At 37.3% G+C, this 21,186-nt stretch overlaps 2 protein-coding genes across 10 annotated transcripts in view; one reads left to right on the top strand and one right to left on the bottom strand.

The window, feature by feature from the left end:
• Positions 1-18,670, top strand: part of RAVER2 (ribonucleoprotein, PTB binding 2) — a 50,520-nt gene extending 31,850 nt beyond the window's left edge. The window contains exons 6-13 of one of the 6 annotated variants that reach the window (XM_081145552.1): positions 1,378-1,463; positions 3,908-4,012; positions 4,164-4,275; positions 6,281-6,537; positions 10,000-10,111; positions 11,810-11,946; positions 14,498-14,659; positions 16,566-18,670. In XM_081145552.1, coding sequence (XP_081001678.1) covers positions 1,378-1,463; positions 3,908-4,012; positions 4,164-4,275; positions 6,281-6,537; positions 10,000-10,111; positions 11,810-11,946; positions 14,498-14,659; positions 16,566-16,709 — 1,115 coding nt within the window. In that variant the 3' untranslated portion in view covers positions 16,710-18,670. The remainder of the gene's footprint in view (positions 1-1,377; positions 1,464-3,907; positions 4,013-4,163; positions 4,276-6,280; positions 6,538-9,999; positions 10,112-11,809; positions 11,947-14,497; positions 14,660-16,565) is intronic. The other 5 variants (XM_081145548.1, XR_013999426.1, XM_081145549.1 and 2 more) reach the window with 5 other exon arrangements.
• The window catches only part of JAK1 (Janus kinase 1), a 144,585-nt gene continuing 142,066 nt past the window's right edge, over positions 18,668-21,186 (bottom strand). For all 4 annotated transcript variants that reach the window (XM_081145546.1, XM_081145544.1, XM_081145545.1 and 1 more), the window contains 2 exons: positions 20,851-20,961; positions 18,668-20,209 (listed from right to left, as the gene is read on the bottom strand). In XM_081145546.1, coding sequence (XP_081001672.1) covers positions 20,114-20,209; positions 20,851-20,961 — 207 coding nt within the window. In that variant the 3' untranslated portion in view covers positions 18,668-20,113. The remainder of the gene's footprint in view (positions 20,210-20,850; positions 20,962-21,186) is intronic.

The following is a 21,186-nucleotide window of genomic DNA, read 5'->3' on the forward strand; positions in this document are numbered from 1 at the left end:
GATGTCCAAGGTTTTTATTGGGGTTTCCTTTTGTAGGCATGATATTTGGCCATGTTATGGAACTGAACCCTCAGTCTTCCTCTTTTCTCTGGAGGTCAGGGAGTCTGGCTTAAAGACCCAGTCCTCTAACCACATGGTTGGTCTTTCTGGTATGGCCACCCCCATCCTGAAGCTATTTAGGGGCCCACCTAGAGTCACCTCATTAGCATAACACAGATACTCTGGTCACTGGGGAAACTCCAAAGATTTAGAGTTTTTCTTCCAGGAGCCAGGCACAAGGACCAAGGTAGTTCTTATACAACAATATTCATGTTAAGTACTTCATAGTCTCATCAATTATTTGTGTGTAAGCAGCAGCTTTAGAGGTTTTCTGGCTCAGTCTAATATGCAATCTGATAGCTGTTCTGCAGTTTTAATGGTATAGAGATATCCTTGTTATGTCTTGGCTAATTGAAGCATAAGCAGCTCATTATTTCCCAAGGCAGCCTAGTCCCTGGTTTGACATACTTAATTACTAGAAGGTTTTTTCTTTTTATTAGATGGTAATTCCCATAACCTTTAGCCACTTATTCTAGTTCTTCCTCTGAAGAATCAGAGAATAAATATGTTCTTTCCTCCGGAAGAAAAGCCTTCTAATATTTGAAGACACTAACATGAAGTCTTAGTCATGTTTGGCTTTTCCCTGTCTTCTAGTCTCCAGACCAGAGGCCTCCTTTTCTTTATTTTTTGACTCTGGAATTCTGTCAGTGAAATAAATTTTGAGCAGAGCCCCAATATATACAGTGCATGTATCACATACATGTCAAATACACTCTTGTCAACCCATATAGGAAGAAATCTTAAAGCTTAATGATTTTATTTTTTTAAGATGGAAGTAAATATAAAGAGTGCTAATGTTTTCTTTTTACGCCTCTTTGGAGACTATACTTTGGAGTCTATATTTGACTTTCCATAACACGTTAGGATATGCTGTCTAGATTCCCTCCAAGTGGTCCTCTTGTAGATAAAGCCAGGATTTCTGGGCTGTCCTGAGCTGTGGTGTACACAGGCATGGGCATGTCCTGCAGAGGGGATCTGGCCAGCGCAGAGTGCAGTGAGATCTCCTTCCTATGATCATTACATTTCTATTAATGCAGCCAAGATTATATTAGTGTTGAAAGAAGTACTTCAGCCCTAGCAGGTTTGGCCCAATGGGTAGTGTCGGCCTGCGGAGTGAAGGGTCCCTGTGCAATGACAAGGTCAGTATATAAGTGAACTTCCAGTTAATTTGTTGAAAGTTTAAAGAAGTAGTCATTTATCCTTTTAGAAGTTTGTTTCGTTTATTTTTAAATTCCATATATATCATAAAGTTAAATTTTTACTTTTATTTTCTTAAAGCCGTTCTTGGAACACCTCACAGCTTGCCACATCTGATGAACCCACCCATCTCCCCTGCACTTTTACATCTGAATAAAGCACATCAGGTATATCAATAGCACTGAGTATTGCAGCACCAAAAGTTTGGAGGGAATTTTTTGTTTGTTCTTAAGTAAAGGTCTTAAGACGTTAAATGAGTATTTTTTTAAAATCTCTATGCATAAGTATGGCCACGGGGGGGAAAAAACTTATTGAGTACATCAGATCAAATTAAGCCAATCAATGCAACATAGTTATATACGTATACTTACTGAAGGGAAGAGGTATATTTTGTGGTATATTTTCCCGTAAATAAATCAGCTCACTCGTGCATTGATTTACAATAGGGATATGCTCTGAGAATGCATGAGGTGATTTCAGCATGTGTGAGCTCATAGAGTGCACGTACACAACCCAGATGGCGTAGGCTCCTGTGCAATGCCCGGGTCTGTGGTCTAGCCGGCCCGCGGCTCCTGGGCTACAGGCCTGGGCAGCGTGTTACTGTGCTGAATCCTGTGGATAGTCGGACCACAGTGGGAAGTGCTTTTGTATCTAAACATAGAAAAGGTACAGTAAAAGTACAGTATAAAAGGTGAAAATTGGTACACCTGTAGGATTGGAAGCTGCTCTGGGTGAGTCAGTGAGAGTTGAGTGAATGTGAAGGCCTCGGACATCACTGGACATTACTGTAGACTTCATAGACACTACACTTAGGCCACATTAAATTTATAAAAAATATTTTTCTTCAATAATAAATAAACCTTAGCTCACTGTCACTTTTTTACTTTATAAACTTTTAAATTCTTTTTAAGTTTTTAACTCTGTACAGTTAGCTTAAAACACACATTGTACATTTATAAAAATATTTCCTTTCTTTATATCTTTATTTCTTATGTTTTAAAATTTTATTATTTTTACCTTTTAAACTTTTTTGTTAAAAACTAGGACACAAATACACATTAGCTTTGGGATCATCAATATCACTTCTTCCACCTCCACATCTTGTCCCACGGGAAGGTCTTCAGGGGCCACAACATGCATGGAGCTTTTATTTTCTACCACTGTTATATATTTGGTGTCCATCATGGATCAAAATGTTGTTACGTGGTGCATGGCTGTAGCTCAAAACAAACCCTCTTATGTGGTCCCAACTCAAAAAAGTATTTATAGAAAGAAAAATACAAAAACGAATGAACAAGAACTCTCATTCTTAAAATTTAATTGCTGTTATAAAAATAATTCATATATTTATGAGAGTAAAAATTTGTTTTACCTTTTTCAGATAAGTATTGTAAAATGTGTTTGCAAATATAAATATAATACTGGAGTGAACATTCACTTCAGGTAGTGTTAAGGCTGTATTTACATAGAAGCCCAATTACAAATCAAACCTAATACACGATACAGGTGATTGTAGACTGGGTGAATGAACGCCTAGTCCTAAACCTAGCTTTTTAAGGGAAAGGCCTATCTTTTATTTAATTTTCATCCTTAGAATCTAGCATAGGACCTTGTACATTATAGGGCCTTCATTCATTCATTTACTCAACATATTTTATCGAGAATCTAACACTCTGCTAATCATTGAGGCTGCAGCATTGAATACACACTCATTGTCCCTGTGCTTAGAGAATTTCAGTGAACAGAGAAAAATAATTACATTAAGGTGTGAAGAGTGCTATGAGAGGGTTGTTCAGAGTGTTGACAGTATGTTTATTTTAGAATAGAGATCAAAATGCTTGCGTTTGCCGGTGAGGCCTGCCCGAGCTGGGCTCGCCTGACCCCGTGCTCACCGGGCATCGCCGTCTCCGCCCGGGGCCTGCTTTTGGTCCTCACAGGAGCGTGGCCCCTCCTCCCCTCCTTAGGCTTTGCTCCGCTCTCCCTTCTGCCGGGGCTGCCCCCCACTCCGCCACCCTCCGACTCCCCCCGACTTCATCGAGTCCGTTCCCCGCAGCCCCCGGTGTCCGCACAGCAGCTCGTTCCTGGGGAGCCCTTCTCTGAACTGGTCATTCTCAGGCAGCTCCCCGCTGTTCGTTCCCCTGGCTCCTGCGTTTTCCCTTCTTGTGGGCAATGCCATCTGTAACCGTGTTTTTGTAACTAGTTAGTGCCTCTTTCTTCAGGGGACTGTGAGGCCCCTGAAGGCAGATCACGTTGTCATACTTCTCACTATATAGCAGAGGCTGGCACATAGAAAGCGCACAGTGAACCTTTGTTGAATAATTAAGTGAAATAAGTAAATGATTGAATGATGCTGACCTTAAAGCCGGAGAGGGGGAGGGGAGGGGAGGGGAGGGGGGAGGAAGGGGAGAGGATGTGGAGTTCATTTCATGACCGTGTGGTCACATCTTGTGTATTATACAAGAATGAATTAGTGTTGCCTGAAGTTGAAAAGTGAGATACAAAGAAGCCTCTGCTGTTGCTCAGATCGCTGAGAATTGAACTGTATGAGTTGGGTTATACAATAAGCAGCTTTTAAAAATTAAACTAACTTAATGTTTTACATTTTTCACAGAGCTCAATTATGGGTAATACTTCTAATTTGTTCCTTCAGAACCTTTCCCACGTACCACTGGCACAGCAACAGTTAATGAAGTTTGAGAATATTCATACTAATAACGTAAGTGTGGAGTTGTGTTTTCTTCGCAGTGAGTTCATTTTTTTCGCTGTCACCAGGCTGTGGGTCAGGGTGAATTTTCACTTGCGTAGCCTCTTAGTCCAGCCACCCTGCTGCCCTTGGCGAAAGCCTGCCTGCCTTTTCTTCCTCGCAGAAACCGGGCTTGCTCGGCGAACCCCCGGCCATGGTGCTTCAGGGCGCAGTGGGGCTCGGGCCAGCCCTGCCCTTGAAGACGGAGTTGGGCCACCACGGGGACGCGCATAAAAGTAAGTGATGGGTGTTTCCTGGGACGCCAGCAACAGGCTTGAGGCTTAAAGATGGTTGACCGATAGTCTACGTCTTACAGGAAGGTCACATTTGAGTTTTATGCCGTCGTTTAAAATTTCCAGAGAGAGCCCTTTTCAATATTAGAAAACTATTGATAAGTTACTGACTGACTTGCTCCCACGCCAGGATGCGGCGTTCCCTGTGGGCCAAGCCTTCCTATCTGATGAAGGTTCTCAGCGGCATGAGGCAGACACACACCCACCGGAGGCCGACAAGCTGCCCACCGGGCTGACCACACCCTGCACGGGCATCCACTGACTTTTTGCCTAGATCAGAAACCCTGAGCTTTTATTTTTTTAAAAAGCTTTATTTTTTGGTACATTTAAAGTTTATCCATTTGTATCATTTTTTAAAAATGTGATCCCCAAATTAGTGTTAGAAGAAACATAATATGTGTACAATTTTTATTAAAAGAACAGGAGCATGGTGGTTACCGTGATTTCTTACTTGAATATGACTTTGAAAGATGCTTTCAGTTTGCAAGTTAATTGAAATTTGTTTGAAGTAAGCATGTTGAGGGAAAAAAGGGCCACCATTATTAAAATTTAAAAATATAGGTGGGTAACATATATATCTTGTACATAAAACCAACAAGTGAAATGATTAAATAACTCAATCAGCCAGGCTGGTGTGGCTCAGCGGTTGAGCATTGACCTAGGATCCAGGAAATCACTGTTCGATTCCCGGGCAGGGCACATGCCTGCGTTTCAGGCTCCATCCCCAGCAGGGGGCGCACAGGAGGCAGCCCATCAATGACTCATCATTGACGTTTCCATCTCTCTCTCCCTCTCCCTTCCTCTCTCTGAAATCAATAAAGATATATTTAAAAATAACTCAATCAGTTCTGATTGTTGGTATTGACTGGGCAAAAGTTAAACCATTACGTAGACAGGTATAGAAATTTTTATGGTATGAAGGGGTCTGTCCTAAAAATTAAATTTTGTATGCCTAAAAGCTTATGCAGATGTTTATTATTTGTGTTGGATTAAATAATAAGCCCTTTAGCGTGTGCTGCATAAAAAACACCGAAAATTCAGTGTTCAAATAACTATATTGCTAAATATAAAACTAAAGTATTCATCTCTAAGTATATAATACTAAAAATAATTTCAGAAATTTGTTTAGTGAATTTGTAAAATATAAACTGGACTTGAAATAGCCCCTTTTATTTAATTTTGACCTATAGACTTTCAAAAAGTGGAATGGTTCAGAATTTGCCTATTAAAACTATCATTTTCCCACAGAATTCCTTGTTATACTCTATAAATAAAAATGTAAAACTTCCATGTGTTAAATTTGGTGCTTATCTATTAACAAATATTGATTTTTTTAAGTAATAGTGTGCTGATGTTTAAAATAGCTCACTAGCGCTCTAGGTTAAGAAAGTCTTGATTTGTAGGATTTGTGACTCCTTTGTGTAAACACTCCAACCGTGGTTGATTCAAGTTGCCAACATGAAGACATAGAACTGGAGAGCTGGGAAGAGATGGACTGGTGCAAGTTGGCTGACCAAATTTATTGTTGAGCTCATCTAATTTTATCAATTTTTAAGTGTCAGAGAATTTTTTAAACTGAAGACTGATTATACCTTCAGATATGGAAACAGACAAATTGCAGTGATTGGGCATTAAAAAAACACTATCACTAAAATGCCAAAAAGTACATAAATTCTGCACTCAACTTTTAAAATATACAGTTAAAAGTTAGAATTAAAAAATATCATATCCTTGAGACTATTCTGGAAGTTGTTTAAGAAAAGCATGATTCCTGTTATCCGTTTTTGTTTTCCCATACTAATTCCCTGCTAATTTACAACCTCAACCTCACCTTTTGTTCTCCAATAGGTTAAAAACATTTATTTGCATTTTGCCTCTAACTTAAAATCAAAAGGACTATTGTGAAAAAGTCTAACCAAAAATTTTTTGCATTTGTGGTTCCCTACAGCATCTAATCTGATTCCAACTCAAACAACCATAACAGCTGGAATGGGCATATTACCTTTCTTTCCAAATCAGCACATTACTGGACAAGCTGGGCCAGGGCATGGAAATACTCAGGAGAAACAGCCAGCCTCCGTGGGAGTAGCAGAAGGAAATTTCTCAGGGTCACAGGCTTATCTTCAGAGCTTTCCAAACCTTACTGCTGGAGGTTTGCTGACAGGACACCAGAAGCAACAACAGAGTCAGCCAAAAGGCTCAGAGGTGAGTTCAGGAGTAAGAAAACTGTGTGGATGCTTATGCAAATAGTGCAGGTGAATGCTACATGTATATATATAATGTATGTAATATATATATGTATATCTATGTTCTTTTAAATTCTATCTTCAATTAGGTTATTCTAATTCTAGAATATCATAATTTTTAATTATTTTACAGGTGATATAATTTATGAAGTATAAAGCAATCAACTACTTTTAAATGTCAAAGAAAGTTAATAATGTAAAGTATAAAATATAGATTACAAACTAGATAATTGCTAGAATGTCAAAGACATGATGGCTTTTTCAGAGTGTACACTTCACAAACTAGAAGAAAATATTGCACTTTTTAAAAAACTGTTACTATAGCCCTGGCCAGTGTGGCTCAGTTGAGTGTCTTCCCATGCACCAAGAGGTCACCAGTTTGATTCCTGGTTGGGACACTTGCCTGGTTTTCTGGCTTGATACATTTCTGATAGTCTATTCAGTTTGATAGTCTAATTTCAGTTTGTTGGCATGTATTTCTTGATAATAGTTTCTATGATTCTTTGTATTTCTGTGGTATCAGCTGTAATGTCTCCTCTCATTTATAACTTTGAGTCCTTTCTCTTTTGCTCTTGGTTAGTCTAGCTAAAAGTTAGTCTGTTTATTTTTCAGAACACTAATCCTTTGTTCTCTTGATCTTTGTTTTCTTCTCTATTTATTTCTACTCTAATTAATATTATTTCTTTTCTTTGGCTAATTTTGGGTATAGTTTGTTCCTTTTCTGGTTCCTTGAAGTGTCAGGTTAGGTTGTTTACTTTTTTCCTTCACGTAGGCATTTACAATACAGTTCCATCTTAGAACTGCTTTTGCTACATCCCATAACCTTTGGTATGTTGTGATTCCATTTTCATTTGTTTTAAGGGTCTTTGCCTTTGATTTCTTCTTTAACCCATTAGCAGTGAGTTAATTTCTACATATCTGAATTTTCCTATTTTTTTTTTTTTCCTGTTACTGATACCTAGTTTCATACCCCTGTGGTCAGAACAATGCTTGATATGATTTCAGTATTCTTAAATTTGTTAAGGCTTGTTTTGTCACTCAACATATATCTTTTGCTTTTGCTTTTGGTGTCATATCCAAGAAATCATTTCCATATTTAATATAATAACGCTTTCTACCTAAGCTTTTCCTTTTAGTTTTATAGATTTAGCTCTTACATTTAGGTCCTTGGTCCATTTTGAGTTAATTTTTGTATATGGTGTTAGGTAAGGATCTACTTCATTTTTTACATGTGGATATCCAGGTTTCTCAGCATTTTTGTTGAAAAAGCTGTCCATTCCCCATTGAATAATTTTGACACTCATTAAAAATCATTTAATCATAGTATGTGGGGATTTATTTCTGGGCTTTCTAGTCTGTTCCATTTGTCTGTGTGTCTGTTTTTATGCCAGTACCACACTGTTGAGATTAATGTAGCTTTGTAGTAAGTTTTGAAATCATAAAGTGTGAGCCCTCCATTCTTGTTTCTTTTTTCACCTTTTCAAGATTGTTTCAACTTTTTGGGGTCCATTGATATTCCATATGAATCTTAGGATGGGTTTTTCTTTTTCTGCAAAAAGGTTGGAACATTGATAGGGATTATTGAATCTGTAGATCATTTTGGGTAGTACTGACATTTTAACAGTATTAAGTCTTCCAATCCATGAACATGGGATGTCTTTTCATTCACTTGTCTTTAACTTCTTTCAACAATGTTTTGTAGTTTTCAGTGTACAAGTATTTCTCCTTGATTAATTCCTTAGTATTTTATTCTACTGCAATTGTTTTTATTGTATTCTTTGTTAGTGTAAAAAAACATAAATGGTTTCTGCATGTTGATTTTTTAAAAATATGTTTTTATTTAGAGAGAGAGGGAGAGAGAGAGAAACATTGATCGGTTGCCTCCTGCCCATCCCCCACCAGGGATAGAGCCCACAATCTGGGCATGTGCCCTGACTGGAAATCTTGAACCAGTGACCTCTTGGTGCATGGGACAACTTTCAACCAACTGAGCCACACTGGTTGGGGCTACATATCGTTTTTTGTATCCTGAAATTCATTTATTAGTTCTAACAGTTTTTGTATAATCTTTTTTTTATATCATCTGCAGACAGAGATAATTTTACTTTTTTGTTTCTGATTTGGATGCCTTTTATATCATTTTTCCGGCTTAATTGTCCTGGCTAGAATTTCCAATACTGTGTTGAACAAAAGTGGTGAAGGCATCTTCATCTTATTCTTGGTCTTGGGAAGATTTCAGTCTTTCACTGTTGAGTATAATATTGGTTTTTTCATATATGACTTATGTTATGGTAGTTTTCTTCTAGTTCTAGTTTGTTGAGGGTGTTGAATTTTGTCAAATGCTTTTTCTGCATCAACTGAGATGATCATATGTTTTTTCCCCTCCCTTCATTCTGTTAATGTGATGTGTTACATTGAATTATTTTTGTAAAATCCCAGCCAGTTATGGTATATAATACTGTCCTGCCAGATGGTTTGCTAGTGTTTTGTTTATGGTTTTGCATCAATATTGATAAGGCATCAATATTGTAGTTTTCTTGTAGTACCTGTCTGACTTTAGTACTAGGGCAATGCTGGTCTCATAGAATGAGTTAGGAAGTATTCCCTCATTTTCAGTTTTTTTTTAAGTGGGTGAGCCTTTTTTTTAATTTTAAATATATCTTTATTGATTTCAGAGAGAGAGGAAGGGAGAGGGGGAGAGAGATACACACTGGGGATCAAGCCCACAACCCAGGCATGTGCCCTGACTGGGAATCAAACCCCAATCTCTGGGATCATAGGTTGATGCTCAGCTGCTGAGCCACACCGGCTGGGCAACCCTCTTTTTCAATTTTATGGGAGAGTTTGAGGAGGGTTGGTGTTAATTCCTCTTAAAATGTTTGGTAGAATTCTCCAGTGATGCCATTTGGTCCAGGGCATTATTCTGGGCAATATAACTGTTAAGAAAGGTTTCAGGCCTGGTTCCATTTACTAAATGTACTTCTAAAAATATATATTGATAACTTTGTTTCTGGAAATAAGGTATGGAATTTGTATTTTCTTGTGAAGATGAATTATCTTAGTTCATATGAGAAGGTTGTACAAGATGGCCTTTGTCTTTCAGTTCTAAAGTTCCATGGTTCTAAAATAGTTTTTTTTTAATTTATCTTTATTGTTGAAAGTATTACAGATGTCCCCCTTTTTCTCCTCTCCCCCTCCCCCAGCCTTCACCACACTATTGTCTGTGTCCATGGTCAGAATAGTTTTTTTTTAAAAACTTACTGAAAAAAATAATAGGTGAAATGTGGTAACTTTAATCAGTATCCAGAAATGTTTCATAATTTCATATCTTCAAACAGTTTCCACTAGATTTATTGAAGAATAAGTATTTCTTTACTGTTTCTGCATTTTTAAGCTCCGCTCTTTGGTTTTTGGTAAATAGGCTGCCTCTAAGAATCAGACTTCACTCTTGGGAGAACCACCAAAAGAAATTCGGCTCAGTAAAAATCCATACTTGAACTTGGCAAGTGTGTTGCCCAGTGTGTGCTTATCATGTAAGTGAGAACTCAGTATTAATATATTGGAGTTTTATTGAATACTTTTCATAATGAATTTTACTTCAGTTTTTAACTTAATAGAAGCAAATCATGTCTATTGACCAATTAAAGCCTAAATTATGACCCCAGTCTTTGAAATGAAAGAACAATTAAAATTAACACTTCAAATGTATTCTACTTTAAGGAAGATATCTTTTATAATATTTTATTAAGAATATAATCAATTTATTGAATTATTATTGAAGCATGATTAAAAATAATGGGGCAAAAATTATTTGGCAATATTATAATTCTTTACATATAGAATATTTCTAAAATAGAGGTTTAAACTTCTAAGTAATTTAATATATCTGGAGTACTAGCAAAATATACCAAAAACATATGAGCTACTAATTGGCAAAAATGGAATCCTCATTTACTCTTTTGAGATCTCCTCAGGCCTTCAGTTAGTGTAAATTAACAGCTTAAGAGGAAATCACAAATGTGGTATACTCTGCACTAGGATATTCTAGAACATTGGTTGTCAATAGTGAAAAACTGGAAAGTGTCTTCAGGTCTATCAAAAGGGGAATGGTTAAACAGTTCATCATAAAGTGGAACACTATGAAACACTTTTTTAAGTAACTGAGTGTTATATGGACTAATGTGAACTGATCTCTAAACAAATTAAGTGGGAAAAGTAAATGTATATATAAAATTATTCCATTTGTTTATTTGAAGCTATATATTCTTACATGTACACACTTGAATGTGTAAATGCATAAAGTAAACTGGGAAAATAAAGTCTAAACTGTCACCTCTGGGAAAAAGAATAGGATTGAATGAAAAGAGATGAAAGATGAATTTTGTTTTTAATGTGCATTCTCTTTTATTTGATTAAGTATCTTCTTGAATCTAAACATTAATTCCTATTTTTTTAAAAGCCAGACATAATTTTAATGTGCTTTTAGTATACCTGCAGTATTTTTATCTGGTCTAAAAATTGAGAGTTACAACTATTACATTAACAAGAATGGTTTATTTACATTTTGAATGCCTTGTTTTGGAGATTGGACGTGTATATATATATATATATATATATGTATGTATGTATGTATTTTAAATATATCTTTATTGACTTCAGAGAGAGAAAGGGAGATGGAGGAGAGAGAGAAACATCAATGATGAGAGAGTCATTGATCGGCTGCCTCCTGCACGCCCCCCACTGGGGATCGAGCCCGAAACCCGGGCGTGTGCCCTGACTGGGAATCGAACTGCCATCTCCTGGATCCTAGGTTGATGTTCAACCACTGAGCCACGCCGGCTGGGCTGGACATATATTTTATAAATGTTTCCACCAAAATGATTTACCTGCAGGGCAAACTTTCATTCAGTTGTTTTAAATGAGTAAGACGATATCATATACTATATGTTTTTCCCCCTGGGCATAATACAGACATATAGGGTATCGCCCCAAAATGTATACACACACTTTGAATAATTATAAAGGCAATGTTTACTAAAAGACATTTCAATTTTGAAATTGAACTATCAGCTGGTTAAAGTGCATACATTTTTTTCGGACATCCTGTGTATACTGGCAAACTAAAATTTGTGTTCTATTTGAAAATATGCTGAATTAATGAGTTGTGTACTCTGTTTATAATTAATAATAAAGCAACCTAACTAAAACCTAAGTATTGATTTTGCCTGTAGCCCCTGCAAGTAAAACCACTCTGCAGAAGACTGGAATTGCAAGCAACATTCTGGAGGCAATCTCTCAGGGAAATGAATCACAACACACGTTGGAAAAGTGCACTGCTTACTCTCAGCCTTTTGGTGATTACGCACAGGTAAATGAGTTTCAGATTTTGAGGCTATATAGAAAATTGGTTCAACTATATATTGAGTTCACTGAATATGAAATCGTGAATCCTGTAATATCACAGGAAATTAAAATTGCACGGATCTACACAGCATTTCTCGCTCACCATTTGGAATTTTTGGACACATTTTGCACTGTTTATCAGTCATTGTTTACACTAGTGGTTGGCAAACTACAGACCAAATCCAGCCCACAACCTGTTTAGTAAATAAGGTTTTACTGGAGTACGGCTGGATTCATTCATTTGCACCTTGTGCAGAGTTGAGTAGTTACAATAGAGACTATATGGCTGGAAGATTAAACATTTACAGTGTAGCTCTTTGCAGAAAAACTCTGCTGACCTCTGATTGACACCAGTGTAAACCTGACTAAGAAACCCAAGGAAATGCCTGTTCTTCAGCAGTGCTCACATATGTAGAAACATGATGATCATTACAGGCACTGTTATGCTAACTTTTCAACCAAACAGTCAATAACATGAAAAGTATTGTATGCATGAGATGTACCGTTACCTACTTATGTCAGTTTTGCTCTTTTTTCCCTTCAGCTTATTCTTTGTGGCTTAATCTGAGTATTGTCTCGCTAGCAGTATGTGATCACGAGAGGTTTATGATTTACAATTCCGATTCCTTCCAATTTCCCAGAGTAGGCAGCTTTTTCTCAGCTCCGTCCTGTCTGTGGGAGCAGTGCCTCCACTGATTTCCTGGGAGCAACTCTGCGATTGTGTCATCTGTCTCTAATAAACTTAGAAAAGAAACCCAATGTGAATTCATTTAGAACCGTCGATGCCTAAGGATGCTTTATGATAGGGGACTACAAACACAGGTCAGATAGACCGTCGAAACGGTGCAGCTGGCTATTAGCACAGTATATAATAGGGTCTCTTGTATACCTGTGGAGAAATCTAGGTAATTAGGTAGCAACATGCTTATATTTAAGGAACAGTAATCATGAATTGGTACAACCTGGAAGGCACTCTCTTGTATGTTTCATAAGCTCCATCTTTTTTCCCTTATTAGTTAACGTTTTAAGTAATGACTTAGATGAGGGCATTGATTGTATGCTGATTATATTTCCAGGTGACAAAAGCCAAGGAAATGATCAGGGATGCTTGTTCATTTAGGTTGCTGTCTGCTGTGCTGCCCATTAGAATACTGTTTACCTGGGGGCTGTAATCTCGGGTTGCTCTTGGTCAACAAGGCATCTTTCCTGCCAGGAAGCTGGCTGCCTTTTCTAGTGAATCAGCCACAGAATGTGTGATGAGGGAAGAGGAAACAGAAAAGGAAGGAAAGGACCTCATGATGCTTAGTCCTTTCATATAGCGCCTAATGCTGCCATCTAGCGGGAAAATAATGCAGTGAACCTTGACAAAAAGATTTTTGTGTGGACTGGGATAGATCCCAATCTTGTGACAAACTATATAAAATATTTTTAAAAACCTAAACACACTTTAAACAATCATTATGAAACCACAGATTATTTTTATCATAGACAGCAACTTGGAAAGCACTTTTAATAAATGATTTTTGCTAAAAATTGTAATTAAGAGACGCAAACTTCTGAAATTTAACTTACCCTCATTACTTTTTTTTCTTATTTCTAGAACCATTTTGTGTTTATCGCCAAGTTGTTTTTTAATTTATTGGGGTGACATTGGTTATTAAGATCATATAGGTTTCAAGTACACATTTCTATGAGACATGATTTTAGCCCCATTTTACCTTTTCTAAGTTTTGCCTCTTTAGCGGAGTCAGATTGCATGGAGAACCTAAAAGGACTACTCCACCAGTCATTCTGGAATCTCAAACCCTTAACATCCCTTTCTTACAGTTTCAGGTTCAGCTTTTGGACTTCACAGCAAGAGAAACATAAATTAACTTGATTCTCTTTTCTTCATTAAGCACAGTTCATTTCTAAAATTGTATTTAAATATAAATTTCCCGTTAAAAAATGTTTTTAAACCAATATATTTCATTTTGTGATATTAACAAAAAATCTCTCATATATAGCATATATGAGAGATTAGCACATTATGTTCAAGTATTTAACCCACTTTGAATTAATGTTGATGTGTGGCGTAAGATGGGGGTCAGTTTTCTTCTTTTCCATGTGGCTGTTCAGTTTTCCCAGCACCATTATTGAAGAGACTGTCCTTACCCATTGTATATTCTTGGCTACCCTGTCATAAATTACATGAGCATACCTGCATGGGTTATTTCTGGTCTCTACTCTGTTCCATTGATTTGTGTCTTTTTATGCCAGTACTATACTGTTTTTATTACTATAGCTTTGTAATACAGTCGGAAATTAGGAAGAGTGGTGTCTCTAGCTTTGGGTTTTTGGTGTGTGTTTTTCAAGATTTGAGTCTTTTGGGGTTCCATATTTTAGGACTGTTTATTCCACTGCTGTGAAAATGCCATTTGAATTTTCATAGTGATTGCTTTGGGTGGTATGGACATTTTAACAATATTAATTTAATTATTGAACACTGAATACCTTTTTTTTTAAAATGATTTTAGGGGGGGAGAGAATGTGAGAAACATCAGTTGGTTGCCTCCCGGCCTGCACCCCAACCAGGGATCGAACCCACAACCTGGGTTGCTACACAAGACCTGACTGGGAAGCGAACCCACCACCTTTTGGTGTGTGGGGCAACGCTCCAACCAACTGAGCCACACCTGGTAGGGCCGAACACTATCTTGCTATTTATTGTGTCTACTTTTAATTTACCCTTAGGTATTTTATTGTTTTTGATCTATTATATAGAATTAATTTTTTTGAAAACTTCATTGTTTATAGAAATGCACCTGATTTGTATCTTGCAACTTTAATGAAATTGTTTATTAGATCTAACAGTTTTTTCATGGAGCCTCTAAGGTATCTATATATAATATGTCATATGCAAATAGGCAATGTTACTTACTTTATGATTTGGATACCTTTTCTTTGTTTTTCTTGCTAATTGTTCTGGCTAGGATTTACAGTATTTTTTATTCTTTTTTCTTTATAACCCTAAGTGGAGGAATTCCACTGACCTGCTTCAATTTGCTTGGCCTTTTCTTCTGTGCCCATTAGAAATTGTTACAGTCCTGTGGGACTCATGAATGAAAGCACCAAAGGCTACCAAGGCTAGGTGATCTGGGGGACATCTCTTGGGTGTCAGCCAAAGCTCAGGCACAGATGCGTGTACAAGCTCCTTCCACAGACATACTAGTGACTTCGATTGGAAGAAGGTGGAAGGTATGTCCTCCAGCTTCCCTGGGCTGAGGGGAAAATCACAAGCAGCTCCTCGGGCCTGCTAGATTAGAAGCCTGGCCCTCAGCAGCCTTTAAGGTACAGAAATAAACCTCTTTCAGGGAAAGACTTGGGAGACGAGTCTGCCTGGTCCCTCTGCATTGGGCCTTGAGAGGACAGCCACAGTGACTGTTCATACACCCATTGCTGCTTTGTTTGCTAGTCTGTGGATCTCATGGACACCTGCTGGCTTTCACAGCTAGGTGTTTTGGTAAAAGTTGAGGCACTAGATGTGAAATCCAAACCCTTCACTCCTCAGAACTAGAAGTTAAGGGCTCCCTCCCAATTGTATGGTACTGTGCTGAGGTTATGGCAAGTGTATGTCAGCCTCTCCTACCCATTTCCATGTGGGCATTTTCTCTGTGTCCAATGTGTAGTAGTAATTCAACTAGTTTCTGGATCTCTTATCACAAGGAACTGCTCCATGTGTAGCTGTACATGTGGTGAGTCCATGGAAGGGGGCACTCAGTAGCCTCTTCTGTCGCTATGCTGGTCAACTCCTCCATATCCTTCTCAACATGAATGAGAACTTTTCTAAAAGGAGTTGTGACAGACTCCTTTGTCCCCTCTGAAGCTGCAATTTTAATTGTAATGTGAGAAGGCTCTTCTGCATTGATGTTTTTTTCCTTATGAGTCATTAAATTACACAATTCTGCAATAAGATTGTCACATGTAATATTTGTGAAAGCTAAAACTAAGAGGAATTAGGAGCTCATGGGGTTGTTATACAAACACTTCCAGATCAGAATCTGTGATGCAGCCTGGAAATCTGCATTTTAAGGCAGTTCCTAAAGTTTGAATTCACATTGCTCTCTAGAATTTGCTCTCTAGAATTTCATCATTGTAATTTTCATTGACATCTTTTGCCAGTTTTTACACCTCCTAGTTTATTCTCTTGCTACTTTGTTTACTAGATGAATTTAACATCTAACTTGATACGCAGCTTAATTTCTTAGCTGTTCCCCTTGCTCAGAGGAACACTGATATGAGTCAGAGGGGTTGAACTAGGTACAAACGGCAGATGCAACTGCAGTGTCTTTGTTTCCCCAAAATGTGGAGGCTGGTGGGGGCGGAGGGCACTTGGAGACTGGTTTGTATTTTGCAAAAGTTTGACATAAAATCTAGTTTGTTTTAACAAAGGAGTTTGTGCAATTTTTGATAGCTTTGTTATTTATCCTGCTATTGTTTTTACACCAAAGCAGAAGTAGAATGGCTTTTCTTATACACATCTTTAACAAATAAACCAACTGTAATTTAGATTTTAGCATTAGTTATGATTTCTTTTTCTCATAGGTGTCTTTAAGAAATGAAAAGCGAGGCTCATCGTATCTCATCTCTGCCCCAGAAGGAGGTTCCGTGGAACTTGTTGACCAGCATTCTCAGGGCACTGGAGCACATTACATGGAGACCTACTTAAAAAAGAAGCGCGTGTACTGAGTTAAGTTCTCTCCTTACATAACCTCCTAAGGTTCTTTGCAGTATCTCTGCTGTTCATCGCTGCCTTAACTACATTCATACTAGCCATATCCTTTTAAATACGGGTTTATAATTTCCCAGAAGGAAATGTGTTGTGCAGCAGGCAGAATTGCCAAATAAAAAGTAAGTAGCAATAAGAAGAGACATCAATTGGGGACATTTTCCAATAGGATTAGATGCATCTCAATCAATATGGTATTAACTTACAGTCCATCATAGAAATGAACACTATTCCTTGTTTTAGGACTGGGAATAATTTTGACACCATATATAAAAGTTTGAAGCAATAAATGGGAAACGGTCTTGTTTCCTGGGCCTTAGAAGAAAGTTTCTTACAAGCCAGTGTGCATTTCTATTTACTTTCCCTAGAAGTAATCGTTTATAGATTTTTAGAACTACAAGAATACAAGTACAAAATGCAGCAGTGGTAATGTTTAAAAATAGATGCTCTACATGCAAACTAAATTATTACGCCCACACCAGCCATGTACTATAAAACCCACACCTGAGTGATAACGATGTCTGGGATACATTACCACAGAGTCTGTGCTCTCAATATGTTATGAACCATTTATGCCTTTTGTGAAAAACAAGGTATTTTAAGAGAAGTAGCTTTGGTGATCTAATTTCAGGGGGTGGCAAACCACACCCTGGGGTTCAATTCAGTCCTCCACCTGTTTTTGTACAGACTACAAGCTAAGAATGATGTTTACATTTTTAAGTGGTTGGAGGAAAAATTAAAATTTTATAACTTTAAAATTATATGAAATTCAAATCTATGTCCACACATAAAATTTTACTGGAACACAACCATGCTTATTCACTTACGTATTGTCTGAGTTTCAAATATTTACTATCTGGCCCTTCACAGAGAAAGTTTGCTGACCCCTGATCTAAAAGTACTAGTTCCCTAAAGAAAGACCATTAACTTTTGCAGCTGAATTAAGTGGCAAGGAACTTGGATTTCTGTCTAATAATGATCTAATTTCTAGAACAGGGCATATTTTGATCATTAAATGTGCTATTTCCACAATATCACAATAAAGCAGTCAATACTGTCCTTTCTGAAGGAGTCTCATGGAATAACAGTATTTATAACCATTTTCAGCTAATAAGCTTTACCTCACTCTCTGCTTTGTCTCTTATTCTTTTGTAGTATGTTAGGCTAAAAAATTGTCTATTGCATATCACTTTTGACATCACCATTTCCTGACGACTTTGGTATTAAATGCATGAGAAACCCATCATCTAGAAATATCTATGTTTGTTCCTCATTTTGAGGCTGTAATTGATGTTAGAGTTTAGGGGTCTCAGTGAGCCTAATCTTTTTGAACTCAGATCATTCAATATCTTGTAATTTGGGGGACTTATTTTTGACCATGATATAAGGTATCTATCCTGTTTTAACTATGAAGTTAAAAATTGGTACATATGTTGTATGATTTGTAAAGAATATTACTTGGTCTAATTTATTGCATATATTAACTTTTGGAAAATGACAGTTAGAAAGCTAAACTACAAAGGATACTACCTATGAGTAACCGATCGGGATAGGCATCACTCAGTTATGTATGACTCAGCAGGTGAATAAAGGATTCTCCATGCTCTGCGTTAAGCTTCTTTAGTGCTTAGTCACACCTCTGATAGTACAAGCAGAAGAAAAGGGAGACGGTGAATTTTAATTCAGAGCTTCGGGAAGAGGTTGAAAGAACTAGAAGGTGTTTTGGATTACAGCACATGTGGATCTGCCATCTGTACTGGCCTGTGCCCCACTGTCATTGGACATAACAGATAAGTACAAATCTAGTGTTGCTAGTAATAAGGACCCTTCCCAAAGACCATATTGTTATTTTTCTAAGTAAACAAGTTGTTTGAAATGCTTTGAAAATGGAGTCTTAATATTAAAAGGCATATGCATGTGACGTCTCTAGTATATTTATTTGTATAAAGAGTAAACAAAGTGCATATAGAATGGCCACAGGTTTCAGACAGACACCTTGGTAATGTATGGTTATTGAACAAATTTAAATGGCAAGTTTATTGTTGCCATTGCATCAATCCAGAACTCTTTCAGGCTCAAAAGGTGAAAAATGATGATGCCAAATAAATGCTAGGAAGCATTAACAAAACATTTTTCAGACTCTTGGTCATAAAGATCTTACGGTTCACATTGAATCAGAGAGTAGACATTTACCCAGCTACTGCCAAGCAAACTGAAAACTGCCTAGTGGATCCTGAACTCCATAGTGCTTCTAGCACATCTTTTCTTTCAAGTCTTTATGCCAAAGGGCAGCGATTTTCAACCAGTGTCCCACAAGAATTTTTTTTTAAAACATTCAATACCTGACTAATGGGCATTGACCTCTTTTCCCTTAGATTGTCAAACAAAAAGAATGAATCAAAACTTCACCTATTTTTTGTCAGATTGGCAAAAAATATATATTTTGGCATGCCACGAGATGAAAAAGGTTGAAAATCGCTGCCATAGGACAATAGTCAAAATACTGACTCTTACAGACAGATGGTAAGTACTGAAAGACTCTAAGAAGAGTGCAGTGGATGTGGTATATATTGACTGGTTGCATACAGCAGCATCCAAAACGAGTGCTGGAATAGCTTGCCCCAAAGTGGTAGAGTCATAAAAGGATATACATTGACATTTCTTAAAAGCATGTATAATAGCATCCAGGTTCTTGGAATTAAAGGTATACTGTTTAGGAAAGCACAGGCTTAGTTCTCAAGAATTATCATGCAGCAAAGGATCTATTCCACAGCTGTCCCCTGGCTACAACCAGTTTTCTCAAAAAAAATTTTAAAAAGGGTACCGCTGGTCACCGGAGCTAAGCCACTGGAGAAACAACTCAAAGTTTAAGTCCAAATAGTATACTAACTGGTATATACTATTTCAAGAATGCTTTTCTCTATCAATCACTGTATAGATGATGAAATTTTAGGGCATGTTTAGAGTATCGGCTACATCCATTCATCTTTATGTGCCAGAAAAACACTTAAAATCAACTGGCAGCTAGGAGAAAGCAATCATCTTGAGATTTTTGTTTTGAAAATTCCCATTCTGGTACACAACTGTAATGATAAACCAGCCCGATGAAATGGTGGTATCTCCATTCCAAAAGGAGGAATGCTTGCTCATATTTTAGTTGTCATTAAATTTGGCACCAGTAACAGTGACAAAGAGAAGTACTTACACATGAGGCACCACAGCGTGCCTTATACATGGATACGTACCCAAGTATCGTTTCAGACAGAATACAAAGTTTTTCCATTAAAAAATTTTTAAATGGCTTGGGTATTTTGGGGGGAGAAGGACTTGATAACCCGGGGGATTTAAATGTTATTCATGCTTCTTATTTTAAAAGTGCTTCAAATCCTTCAATAAGGTTCTGAAAGGTTGTACGATTAGATGGTTGGAATTCCCAGCATTTTCTCATAAGTTGATAAACCTGTAAAATCAATTATAGACATGTCAAGGAAATGTAAATAACTTCCCTTTAGATAACAAGAGTATTTGAATGATTTAAAATACAGAAATGTCACAACTATAACTCATAAATTATGTTTTAACAGTTGAGAAGCTCATGGGTTAAATGACCTTCAAAAAATCCAGGTCATTAATTACCGTAAACCAATTTAAGGGTGAAGTTATATTTCAGTTTCGACTCTAAATTTCTGCACTAGGTGCTTTACTCTGTAACTCACACTGTTCAGTACATCTTAGTCTTAAAGGCTCGATTCACTTTAGAATACAGAAAACTGACATCATAAATGGGATGAACTACACAAAAATGCAATTATATGTATTTCTCACAATAAGGCTATACCAAAATAGGCTCCTTTGGGGTACTTTCTGAGGTGAGCCTATTTTTGGAAGGAATCCTTGCTTTGAACATAATTTGTGGCTGTCATCTGGCCCAAAGATGATTTCTCAAATCTTATCTGAAATTCCATTTCAGAAAACAATTTTAAAGGCATTTTCTACTCGTTCCTGCTCTCCCCACCCCCAGCCCTTTCTTGCTGGATGACTCAAGCTGTGAAAACATAATAGTTTTATAACTGTGAAGTGCCCCAACCCATTAGTACGTACCTCATCTGGACAGTTAGGTGGACAAGGCAAACGTTTTCCTTCTTTTAACGTATTCACAAGTCTTGTTACTGTCATCTGGCCGTGAGTGGGGCCTATCATTTTCAGGAACAGCTATGTAAAATAAAACCACATAAACATCAAACAGATGAAGGTGAAATTTCTAGAATTAACTGGAAATTACAAATAAAAAGGCTTTTCTCTTTAGAAATTTTAAATGAAAGTCCAAAACCCTTATTAGCTCTCAATGACCAGTCTGCAAACTCAGACTCAACCAACCACTCCTCCTGGTCGCAGAGCCTTTTCCAGTGAGAACGACCTCATTTACAAATACCTGAG

The sequence above is a fragment of the Miniopterus schreibersii genome, assembly GCF_964146895.1.
Source record: "Miniopterus schreibersii genome assembly, chromosome: 8".
NCBI classification, from domain to species: domain Eukaryota; kingdom Metazoa; phylum Chordata; class Mammalia; order Chiroptera; family Miniopteridae; genus Miniopterus; species Miniopterus schreibersii.